The sequence below is a fragment of the Protopterus annectens genome, chromosome 13.part0 (genome assembly GCF_019279795.1).
Source record: "Protopterus annectens isolate FY-2018-M chromosome 13.part0, PAN1.0, whole genome shotgun sequence".
NCBI classification, from domain to species: domain Eukaryota; kingdom Metazoa; phylum Chordata; order Ceratodontiformes; family Protopteridae; genus Protopterus; species Protopterus annectens.
In genome coordinates this window covers 162,953,426-162,965,604 of record NC_056747.1, presented here as the reverse complement: position 1 = coordinate 162,965,604, position 12,179 = coordinate 162,953,426, and the positions used below count along the sequence as shown (strand labels likewise).

Below are 12,179 nucleotides of genomic sequence, written 5' to 3'. Positions count from 1 at the left end.
ATATATATATATATATATATATATATATACATGTGTGTGTGTGTGTGTGTGTGTGTGTGTGTGTGTGTGTGTGTGTGTGTGTGTATATAAATATAAAAGGTAATCAATGACCTTTTTGTTCACTGATTCCGAGATTCAGTGCCTTTATACCTAATATGTGCACTTACATCAAAAAACAGAGATTTGGGAGTCCAAATCTAAATATCCAGCCACATTTAACTGGGCATAATGCCTTTGATGTACAAGTTAAAAATCTAAAATACTGTAAACAACATATGTGTCGTCATGCTAAGTCCAAGTTCTTGCATGCAGTTAAACACTTCAAGTAAACATACTTTACTGAGAAGCTCACTCTTCATCTCGTCCGTAAATCGAGCCTTTGTCTGCAGGTGCACAGTTTTAGTTGCTGGGGCTCTTTCCTTAGCTGTGGTAGCAGTTCTTCCTGGAGCCAGAAACTGATTGGCAAGAGCCTTCTCCGAAGGTGAGGACTAGCAAAATAAAATGGCAACATCAGGACCTGGAAAGCACCACAGACTATTTTATTAAGTAGAGAGATCTCATATAAATACTAAAACACATCTTACAAAAACATGCTTGCTGCTATATGACTGAAATATTTTCTTGAATAGGACAGTTTTTCCCAAATGACATGCATACATGCAGGACTTGCATACAACAGTCTTTACTTAAGGTGTTGCAATTCAATTCACAAAAGTGAAATTCCATTTTCCCCACACGCTGCGAATCCGGCAACCAGGACTCAAAAAAGAGATAAAAGGGCCAGCTGAGGAAGAGCCCTCTTACTCCAAAGGGATATGCCAGGCAGGAAAGTAGTGGTGCATGATTAAGGACATCGCTACAATGACTCTGATACAATGAGAAAACTAAACCAGTTGTACAACCAGCCTTTAAAACCCAAGACCAAGTCAAAGAGGGAGACGAACATGGCTGTATTGCTGCATGCTCAAATCTCAAATAGAAAATCATGTGGGGGGGGGGGGCAGTCTGACTTGCCACACTCATGTATAGCAGCCATACATCTTATGGGCAGGCTCTGCTAAACTATATTCACACAACAGCTTTCCTTGCATATATGTGGGAGCATGCACATGAATGTGGGGGGGGGGGGAGCAGGACCTTGTATAAGAGCATCATACATCAGCATGGGTTAGAGTTTGCTGACTCATTACAACCCTTGCAGCTACCTGGATGACACCTACACCACAACAGTTTCTTCCTCTATAAAAGTACAAGCAAATGCATTAAAAAAAAAAAAAAAAAAAAGTCCGATTTCTCACAGCTGCAGCACCAATGACTGAAATGTCTGTTCTAAAATACACCAACCAGCATCTATATGAACTATCTCACCAATGGGGATCACTTCTGTGTCACTACTAGACAGAGGCACAGTAAACTCATTTAAAAGGGTGGCGAAAGCCCAACACACTCTGGCTAGGCTTGTAAATGCCCTAGGGCAGATAGCCTAGTATCAACCTATGAACCTATGAATGCCCAAGTAATAGCTATCCCACCTGGATAGATGGTTCTCAAAGGGAAGCAACAAGTGCTTAAATTAGAAAACATTAAATAAAAACAACATTCAATGTCCAATTAAATGCTCAAGCCAGCTCAGGAACATGGAAAGGGACAAATGCAACCTCGGCACTCCCAACACAGAGCAGATAAATTAATATAAGATAAAATTACTTTATTTTCATTGCACAAGTACAATGAAATTTGTAGCAATCTTCCTAATGTGGATTTACATACAGTGAGTATGAACAAATAAAATACAATACCAAACAGTACAATATAATGCAATGCAGTAAACAACTAAATTATAACACTTGGGTATACTGCACATAAAAAGTAATAAATTAAGGTGCACAGGAATGTAAAAATGTTAGACAGGACATAATTCTAACAGAAGTGCACCACTTCCGACATTAACATGCACACTCCAACAGGCTATTCAGAGGATTGTCAAGTCACCTTTGCCATGTCTTTGGGATATAGAAAGAAACTGGAGCAGCTTCTAGAAAACCATATAAACATAGGGAGAACAGGCAGACTCTGCATAGAATGCACCCCAGATGAGAACCAAACTGAAGAATCAAGAGAAGTGAGGCTACAATCTTAACTACTTCACCATCATGAGACTGAAAGCAAATTACTTTTATAATCAAAAGAAAACTGACCAGAGAAAAAAGTCATGTCTTACCGTAACATTCCATCTGTATTGTTGATCCTCGTTCAGTCATTACGCCTGGGTTATCGGTTCCGACCTCGGAACCGAGCTGGCGATCTTCCAAGCTCGGGACAGCCACAAACTCTCGAGCTAAACTCTTACCCACACTTCCCCTCACCCGGTTACCTCAGATTGAGTTTGCAAGTCAAAGGAAGTAGAGGCTACCTCTGGTCAAAGAACCTACCGGAACAGGATGAGGAGATCCACTATAAGCCTCAGGAGGGGGAAGGAGGGAGGGTCGTAATGACTGAACAAGGATCATCAATACAAATGGAAAGTTATGGTAAGAAATAACCATCTGATATTGTTAATCCTTGTTCATTCTTACACCTGGGACGGAGTCCCCAGCTACCTTTATTCCTGGGAGGCTCTCATGGAAGGACATTCCTGAGCACCACTGAACCAAAGGATGCTCTTCCTCTGGAGGCCAAATCCAATTTGTAATGGCTGATAACGGTATGAGGTCTAGCCCAAGTTGCAGCTGCACAAATGTCAGGTAAAGAAGCTCTAGCATGGAAGGCAGCAAAAGTTGCGACCGACCTAGTGGAATGAGCCCCAATGGCTGCAGTCAAAGGGATATCGTGAGTTTTGTAAATAAATGCTACACAGTCTTAACCACTCAGCCACTGTGATATTAGAAACAGCACATCCAAGTCTAAGACCAGAAAAAGGCCAGGAATAGCGGATCTGATTTGCGAGAAGCCTTAGTTCTGACCAGAAAGAAATAAATGCAGTTGCCTGTGAATGTCAAGGATATGTAGACAATACTCTCCTCTGTTAGAATGATTGGGAAAGAAAACTGGCAATTCAATGGATTGGTTAATGGACATTTCAGAGATCACTTTTGGCAGGAAGGAAGGATTAGTTCTCTGACACTATCTTTATGAAAGATCAAGTAAGGCTGTTTGATGCATAGAGCTTAAAGTTTGGAGATACGTCTGGCCGAAGTAATGGCGACCAAGAACAAAGTTTTCCAAGAAAAACTTGAGGTTGCATGAAAAAGCTGGTTCAAAGGGAGCCGCAATCAATGCTTGCAGGACTGAAGACAGATCCCATGGCTGGCTAGGTTCTCTAAAAAGGGGGTTTCAAATGATTTACGCCTTTTAGAAAGGTCTTGCATAATTTGTGTGACATAAGAGAAGAGTCATGGACACCATTGTGAAAATTAGATATCGCGGCCAAATGAACTCGAATGGTAAAAGCAGATAGGCCAGATTGGAATAAACTGGACAGGTACTCTAGTACTACCGGTACTGGTGCTGAAAAAGGGTCTCCTTTTCCTTCAGCCAAATGGTAAACCTTTTCCACTTGCAGAGATAAGTAGTTCTGGTGTAAGACTTATGAGACCCAATAAGAATGTTGCGTACTGGGGAAGAAAGATCAGTCAGCCTGGCAATCACTGGAAGTGGAGGAACCAAGCTGTGAGCTTCAGGCTGCTCAGGTTGGGGTGAATCAGGTTTTGTGGATAGGAGATCAAATCCAGAGTTGGATTGAGAATCCATGGTTTATCTAACAGGTGAGGCCATAAGAAGGGGAACCAAATTTGCCAAGGCCAATATGGCGCAGAGGATTATCTTTGCTCTTCAACTGGCGGGCTTTCTTCAGAAACTGGGGAATGAAAGGGGGAGGGGGGAAAAGGCATAAAGCAGACCCGGGGGCCAATCATGGACTAAAGTGTCCCTAGATGACTGTCCCCAAGGGGGAATCAGGGCAAAGTAATTGCTGCACTTGTAGTAGGTTGGGGATGCAAAAAGGTCGTAGCAAGGAGAACCCCAGAGGTTGAAAATCTCCGCCAGTATAACAGGTTTCAGAGACCACTCATGTGGTTGCAGAATGCACCTGCTCAATCTGTCTGCTATTACACTGCTATTATGCTGGAACTCCCAGGAATGTGCATTGCTAAAAGAAAGCAGTTGGTAGCCATCGCCCAGTGCCATGTTCTCATGGCCTCCCAACAGAGTAGGTAGGATTTGGTTCCGCCTTGTTTGCTGATGTACCAGATGACAGCCATGTTGTCCAATTGTATTGCAATCATCCCTGACTAAAAGAAGGGATGAAATGCTTCCAATGCTAGAAACACCGCCCTCAGTTCTGGGACATTTATATGCAGAGGAGTCTCTAGGTCTGACCACGTGCCTTGGACAGTCTTCCCCTGAAAAAGCCCCCCCACCCAATAAGTTAAGTGTCTGTGGTCACTGTGGCTTTGGGCTCTTGGGGTGTGAAGGGGCAAGACCACTGCAACAGATTCTGCGACATTCACCAAATCAAGTCTTGTTTGCATCCCTGAGTCACCCGAATCTGGGATGAGACAGGAAACTGAAAAGGGTACCACTGGGTGAGTAGTAACCATTGTAGAAGCCTCATGTGAAGCCTAGTGAGGGGGACAATGGTGATGGAAGCTGCCATGGAACCCAACAGCTGGAGAACAGAATGTGCTGTCGATCTTCCCCTTGCGAGGATGGGTATGGAGTTGTTTTATCTGTAAAATTCTGTGCTCTGGAATCAATGCAGTGCAGTTCTTTGTATCCAACAAGACCACAATGAATTCTACGGCTTGGGATGGGGACAGGTTGGATTTTTGTCAGTTTATATAGTTATGCCTAAACTTTCTGCAGTGTGAAGAGAGTATGCTAAGGCTTTTTCCAATAGATGTCTAGTGGGGAGGGTGATGAGCCAGTCTTATATGTAAGGAAGCACTCGGAATCCTTGCAGTAGCAGATGAGGTGCGAGGACTGCCATGCATTTGGTGAACACTCTGAGGGCTGTAGAGAGTCCAAAGGGCAGTACTTGGAACTGGTAGTGACTGGCTCCCGCACGGAAGCAAAGGAATCGTCTCAATGGTCTGTCCACCTTTATGTGGTAGCACGCATCTTGAAGATCAATAGAGCACATCCAATCACCTGCCTCCAGGAGTGGGAGGATAGACTGTATTGTGACCATCCGGAATTTCTGTACTCCTACAAGTTTGTTTAGTACACTGCAGTCCCCGGTCTTTTTTGGCACTAAAAATAATCTTGAGTAGAATCCGGATCCTATTTAGTCTGGTGAGACTATTTGGATGACTCCTAGCAGCTTTGAAATCTCTAATACTGCTTCTACCCTTTGACTGGGCGGAACATCGGGTAAGCTCCCTAGTGGGGTGGGACAAAGATCGAAGGGAATATGATAACCTCTGGTTATTACCTCTTGTACCCAAGAATTGGTGGTAATGGTTAGCCAGGCAGAAGGGTACAAAGAGAAACAACCTCCAACCGCTTCCAGGGGAAAGCAGCTGGGCCGCTCTTCAGAAGTGCTGGTAGGACTGGCCAGAGAAAGAATCTCTGGAATCCCGGTTACGCGGACCTCCTCTGCCCCAAAATGGGCATCTTCCATACAAGTTTGCCCCCTGCCTCTAGTGGGGGAAAAAAAAAAAAAAACACACATTGGCTTGTGCGTCACGGAAAGAACCCTGAGACTTTGTGCTACATCTTCCCGCTCTTATGGTTTCTGGAGAAAGCCCGTTGAGGGGAAGAATAGCGAACACCCATGGCAGAAAGGGTCTTACCATCCTGTTCACACCTAGCCAGTGTCTCTTAACCTTGGGTCCAAACAACGAAGAGGCTTCAATGGGAACATTCAGAAAAGAAGCACTGAAAGGTTCCGCGAAAACTCACAAGCACATCCAGGCATGCAGTCTCATGACTATGCCTTCACCCGCTGCTCTAGCCGCTCCTTCTGATGCGCGAGAAATCAGATGCCTGGAGGAGTTAGAAAATCGATCCGGTCAAAGTTTCAGAGAGCTCAGAAATCAAGTCCCTTTGAAGCCTGGTAAAATGTGCCATACAATTCAGGGACCTGACTGCAAAGGTCGCTGATGCAAAGGTATGCTTCCCTAATCTGTCCAGCACCCAGGACTCTGTTGGGCGGGTGGACAGTCTAGCTTTATTCCGCCACATCCTGCTTTGTTGCGGCCGCCACGGCATCTACAGGAAGGCCTTTGGACCAATGAGGCTCCCTATCTGGAGGGAACAGGATTTTATCTGGCCTGTGGGGAATGGCATCTACTGTGTCAGGAGCCTTCCAAGCATGCTGCATGATGAGCCGGACAAGGACGTCGGCAGGTGGAGTAACCCAAGAGGAAGGGGGCCGGGCACGAATGGCCTGCAGGAATGCAAACTCTTCAGAGATTGGGTTACAGGGCCGCCTATCACATCTTTGCTTAAGTATTTTGAGGAGATCTCCAAAGGATACCTCAGAGGGTGACCTAAGGGACCCTTCCCCATCATCAAACTGCGTCTTCCATGAGGGACTCCTCTGGGGAGTCCATGTGCTTCCTCTTACATGAACTCTTGGGATGAACTTCCTCAAAGGGAGAATCTGGAGAGGACAGCGCAAGAGGAGCCTCCAGTGGGAGTGTGACCTGAGGCCCTTATACCCGGTGTCCACCAGAGGTGACTTGTGTAAACTGTAGTTCAGAGGAGGATGGGAGCACTGACAGCACAGGATCGCAAACAGACGCGAGAGCCTTCTCCAGGAGTTGGAAGGCTGGTCCACCCGAGGTCACACCCCACTCAAGCAAATCAGCCCGCCAACTCGGAGTCCCTGGATGGCTGTGAAAAACAGGAGTATGTTCATCACAGCTAGCATCCAGAGCAGTGACTGGAGTGACAAGCCTCTCCTACCACAAAGGCAACTGCGACTCCTTAGTGAGGGAAGTCTGTGCTACAGCAGGGGGCTTCAAAGGCAATGAAAGAGGAGAATAAGTAGGAGTCCTTGGAGAAGGGTGATCACCTGCAAAGTAAGAGTAGTTCCTGGAGGGTTGGATACCTCTGGCCAAAAGCAATTGATCCACAAGGCGCACCACATGTTCAGATAGGCTTCTAGTGGCTCTCACAGCCATAGCTCAAGTGGAGTCAGGTCTATTCAAGGGTGCAAGAAACTGAGCCCAGAAAGGGGTCTTTAGACAGTGCTAAAATAGGCGCCTGTACTGAAAACAATGGAGCCGTAAAGGCTTGTACTACTGGTGTCTGCACTGAGAAGATCAATCGTTGCTGAAGACAAGGTCGGTGCCGAAGTGGTAGTTGGCACTATGGTAAGTGCCAAAAGAGTCTGTGCGGAAAATGAGGTAGTAGATACCAACAGAATAAATCGGTGGCGTGAAAATATTCGGGGTCGAAGCAGAAGCTGGCATCTTAACAGTCATCAACGATTGAAAGGACTGTATCGAGGAAAATGTCGATGCCGATAATGAAGTCTGAACAGACGGGCCTCTCAGTTCCAATGAGGTATAGGGCACAAAACTCTGTGCTGAAGTAACAGGTGGTGCCAAGGATCTAGGCACCAAAAGCTTCAGGGCCAAGGAAGTCAATCAGAACTCGAAAGTTTGGCCTTTAGGTGTCAGTTCCTGGTTGTCCCCAGCAGAAGACGACGGGAGAGACTTGGCCTTCTTGTGTCAATCTCTTTTCTTATGGGAACTAGGAGTTGAAGCCTCAGCCCCAGAAATAGCCTCTGAAACAGAAGATTTAAGTAGTCCCTTTAAAAAAATCAGCTAAATTTTTCCTTTCCACCAAAGTCCTGTTAGAAAAATTAGCACAAATCCTGCAAGGGGGGTCAACAGTCAAGTGAAGCACACCCAAACAAACTAATGCATGTGCATCCGAAATAGGCAATTTATGCCCTCAATCCACACATCTTAAATCCCGGACTACCTTTTTTCTCTGCCATGATAGGAGGAAGAAAAGGATGGAAGAAGGTACCAACAATGGTACAAAAAATACCCATGGGTAAAACAGGAAAGAATTTACCAACGATGGTAAAGGAGTTGCCTCACGGTAAGATAGAAGGGCTAGTGGAAACCAAAAAGATTTTCTGGATGCAATAGTATAGAGATAACTATTCAACCAATTTAGAACAGAGAATAACTGTAATACGATAAAGTATTATCAAAGAAGTTTACTTAGATCAAGATAAGTGGCTTGACACGACTGAATGGCGATGCGGCAAACAAAATCTGGAGTAACAGGGTGAGAGGAATTGTGGGTTAAGAGTTTAGCTCAAGAGTTTGTGGCTGTTGCGAGCTTAGAAGATGGCCAGCTTGGTTCCGAGGTCGGAACTAATAACCCAGGTGTAAGGAATGAACAAGGATTAACTATCAGATCAATTGTTTAGCACAGGCAGCAATTTACCAACTGGATATGGTAATATATTACTCATTACTTACTTATTCTAATGAAATACTGCTCCACTCACAGCCCAAAACAATAGCATTTTTTTAATTCTTTAGACTGGTAAAGATGGGTGAAGGCTGCCAGCCTAGCCAGTTAGAAATGTGCAGATAATTCTATCATTTGTAAATATGAATGTTGAACTACAAGCTTGTTTTTTTTTAAATGAAAGAATATGCTGCAAAATGCTGAACTTAAAACAATGTGGCAACATTGCCATCTGCTGTAAAGAAAGCCAAGTCAAGCATTTCTTGTTGGTCCTTTGAAATTAAAAATATTTCATGACTGCCTTTGATGTTTACAATTTGGCTCCAGCCGGGCTAGATGAAGGCTTCCTGCCTATTGTTTTAAGGCTAAAGTTAATGACCAGAATTTACATGTGGAATGTCCTTTATTGCTCTGGTTTCGGCTTAAGTGTAAAATAATGTAAATGCAGTTTCCGTCAGCCTGGGAACACCAGGAAAGTGCGAAATGATGTAATGTTTTATCAGAACTACAGTTTCAATTTAAACAGAATCAGAAGGCATTGAGCATTTTTGTCTGGATCATCCAACTCAACACTGCCTCTTGCTCACATGCAAGTTATTAGACTTTTTTTTTTAGATTAGCTAGGAACTATAAGGATTAGACTGTTTTTCTGTGATGTCAGAACTGTACTACTGATTTAATTCAAGTATTTCTGCATGATCTCTGAACTTTTTTGACTAGCATGGTGTAGTAGAAAGTATCGTCTTGTGGTTTTAATTATTTATTATTAGATATTTTAAAACCTTTTAACTATGGCTGGTTTGTGCAGAGATAATTTAAGCTCTAGAGTACATTGCCATTGCATACTTAGAGAGAGTTTACTGTCCAAGTCACTCTAAATGAGCCTTGACTGATTAGTCATACTACCAATTGGGTAATAATACTGCACAGTAATAATTGGACATCCTTTTAAGGCCCTTTGGGTAGCTGATATTAGCTGGGCGGCGGCAGCCGGTACTACCATATAGTCTGGGTAAAAGGGGGACAGCTGGAGAACCTGTGCCAGCCTTCTCCATAATAGTCTGTGTGGTTGTATAACCTCTCATCTCAAAGTGTGTGTGGGTCAGCTACTTAGGCAGGGACACGAAGTACTGGCTGGACAGAGGGTTCTGGAGATTTTAGCTTGCCCAGCTGGCTGTGATTTGGACCCTATAGCTGTGCCAGTGGGGAGTCTTACTGGGGACCTGGAGAGCAAGGGAGTGACCAGACTGACTGTGATTTGTGTGTGCTCTTAAGGGAAATTGCACTTCACTGTGTGTATTTGTCATCCTTTCCTCATATATGAGATGCCCTCTCTGGTGTTAGTGGTGATGATTGAGGTTCCTTGATTGCTGGGCCAGGGCACGAGCGTCACATAAATAATCAATCTTTAAAGTTCCATCAAGAAAGATTTACCACCACTTCTTGAGATGTGAATTAGACAGTGGGAGCAACCAGCTAAAGGTTCTGATCTTTGCAGACTTCAAACCTATTTCTACAAAGCCTCTGTGAAATTATTTGAGCAGACTTCTGTCTGGGGAAGCCTGGGAGAATGAGCAGTTGGTTAAATGCCAGCGTTACAGTCCATGTGTGTCAGCAGTCCCCTCCCATTCCTTATGCCTCTCACAATAATTGCTATGCAGAAAAAAAAAATAATGACCAGACGTCAGCTACAGGCTTTTAATTTCATAAGAATCTCTCTAAATCCAGCAAGCTGCAAACTCCTCTGTCAAAAGAAGTCTTAAACAGCCCTGCAGCAAGACTTACTCGTTTTGAGTGGAGATGTAAGGGGAACTTTAGGATGCAGCTAATCTTAAGACACAAGGTAAAGATTTGTCTGACAGGGCTATACCAATACCAAAGAATTAATGCAGATGGCACGTGTAAGTTGTTGTGGAGGAGAAACAGGATTGAAACTAAGCTGGAGAGTCATGCTGAACCCATGTTATGTGATCAGAATATCAAAAGGATGAGGATGACATCCCATCACCTGACTGAAAAAGGTCAGACAAAGTTGTAGGGCAACTTCAGAAGACCCATAAGCTAGCACACAGCTCACAGTGACCAAACCTTATGATTCTAAACCTCCAAGGCCACATATTTTGAAAAAGTTAAATTTTTTTTTCTTTGAAAAACAGAAATCAACTGCATCAGATTAAGAAATTTGAATTAATCACAGCCAGTGTAAAGCAAAAGCACTGGGGAAAAACTTTCCCTTTCTTGGTCAGTTAATTCATCTCTACACCTATACCCACAGCATAAGTATACTTTATAACTGAATATTCAGACTTTTCAATCTAAAAAAAAAATGGTATGAAATATAAAATTGTGTCAGAGCTCTAACCTTGTACTGGGAGGCACCACAAAACAGACCAATGTAGCCATTAGAATGAATCAGGCTACCTAGCTGCATTATAATCCATTTATATTAGGGGTAGGTACACTACTTCCTTCCATGGTCAGAATGCAGTCCACGTCTGGTAATTATTTATACTAAGCTGGCACTACGTCAGAGGTAAAACATCTTGTAAGCTTCTCCCAAAAGCTATTTTTTTGTCACTGGAATCATGATCGGAAGCAAGCAGTCAAATGATCTAACCAACTCTCCCCATCGTTACAAAATCCTGCAGGAGTCCAGGGATCCATCTTCGGACCCCTAGTGTTTAACATATCCACCAATCCATCTTGGGACCCCATAATGTTTAACATATCTACCAATAATCTTTACACCTCCTCTTCCCCAGGAACATTAAGTATGCTGATGACTCAACATTAATCTGCAAGTCCCGTAGTGTCCCGAACTGCTAAACCAAAACCCAACAATCATTCACAGTAACTGAAACATGGCTCAAAGTCACAACAGTTTCCAAATCCCCCCCCAAAAAACCACAACAAAATTATTGGCTTTCTTACCAAAAATACCACCGACAGTCCAGACCAATTTAATATTCTCACAGCTGACAAAAGCATCATAGACAATGTACAAGAACCTACTCCTAGGTGTCATTATCGAAAAACTCAGCTTTGACTTTCATATCCAACAAAACATCAAGATGACACATTTATTTATTGTTTTTCAACCGGGTTGGTCCAACTGTGCCAATGGCCCATTTTCAGGGAGACTAGAGTAGAAAGCTCCAGTTACAATTACAGGAGAATATAATAAAACAAACATTAAATTGCTACACTAGCAAGAACTTATACATAGATATTAAGGTTAGCAGTGTTGTACAGTTTTATTCTAGTAGCAGAATACACACACACACACATACATTATATATATATATATATATATATATATATATATATATATATATATATATATATATATATATACATACATACATACATACATACACACACATATATATACATATATATATATATATATATATATATATATATATATATATATATATATACACACACACACACACACACACACGCACACGCACACGCACACGCACTAAAGTAAGGAAATTCACAAGTATACAAGTGCAAGATAGACTACATAATTAGAATAAGGAAAGAATAAAAAAAAAGTGTAGCTATACTACATAATTAGAGAAAGGAAAGAAAAAAAAAAAGTGAAGCTAATGGGAGTGGGAAAAAAGAGATAGGTAGGAAGTAGTTTGAATATCAGGTTGGAGTGAGACGGGGACAGCACAAGCTCTTTGGCAGGTAGTTTTTAAGTTCAAGTTTGAACTGGTGTTTACGGGGGA

At 42.9% G+C, this 12,179-nt stretch overlaps 1 protein-coding gene across 1 annotated transcript in view; it reads right to left on the bottom strand.

Annotated features, from left to right (window-relative positions):
- Positions 1-12,179, bottom strand: part of USE1 (unconventional SNARE in the ER 1) — a 393,299-nt gene that overhangs the window by 266,115 nt on the left and 115,005 nt on the right. The window contains exon 4 of the mRNA XM_044090746.1: positions 336-488. Coding sequence (XP_043946681.1) covers positions 336-488 — 153 coding nt within the window. The remainder of the gene's footprint in view (positions 1-335; positions 489-12,179) is intronic.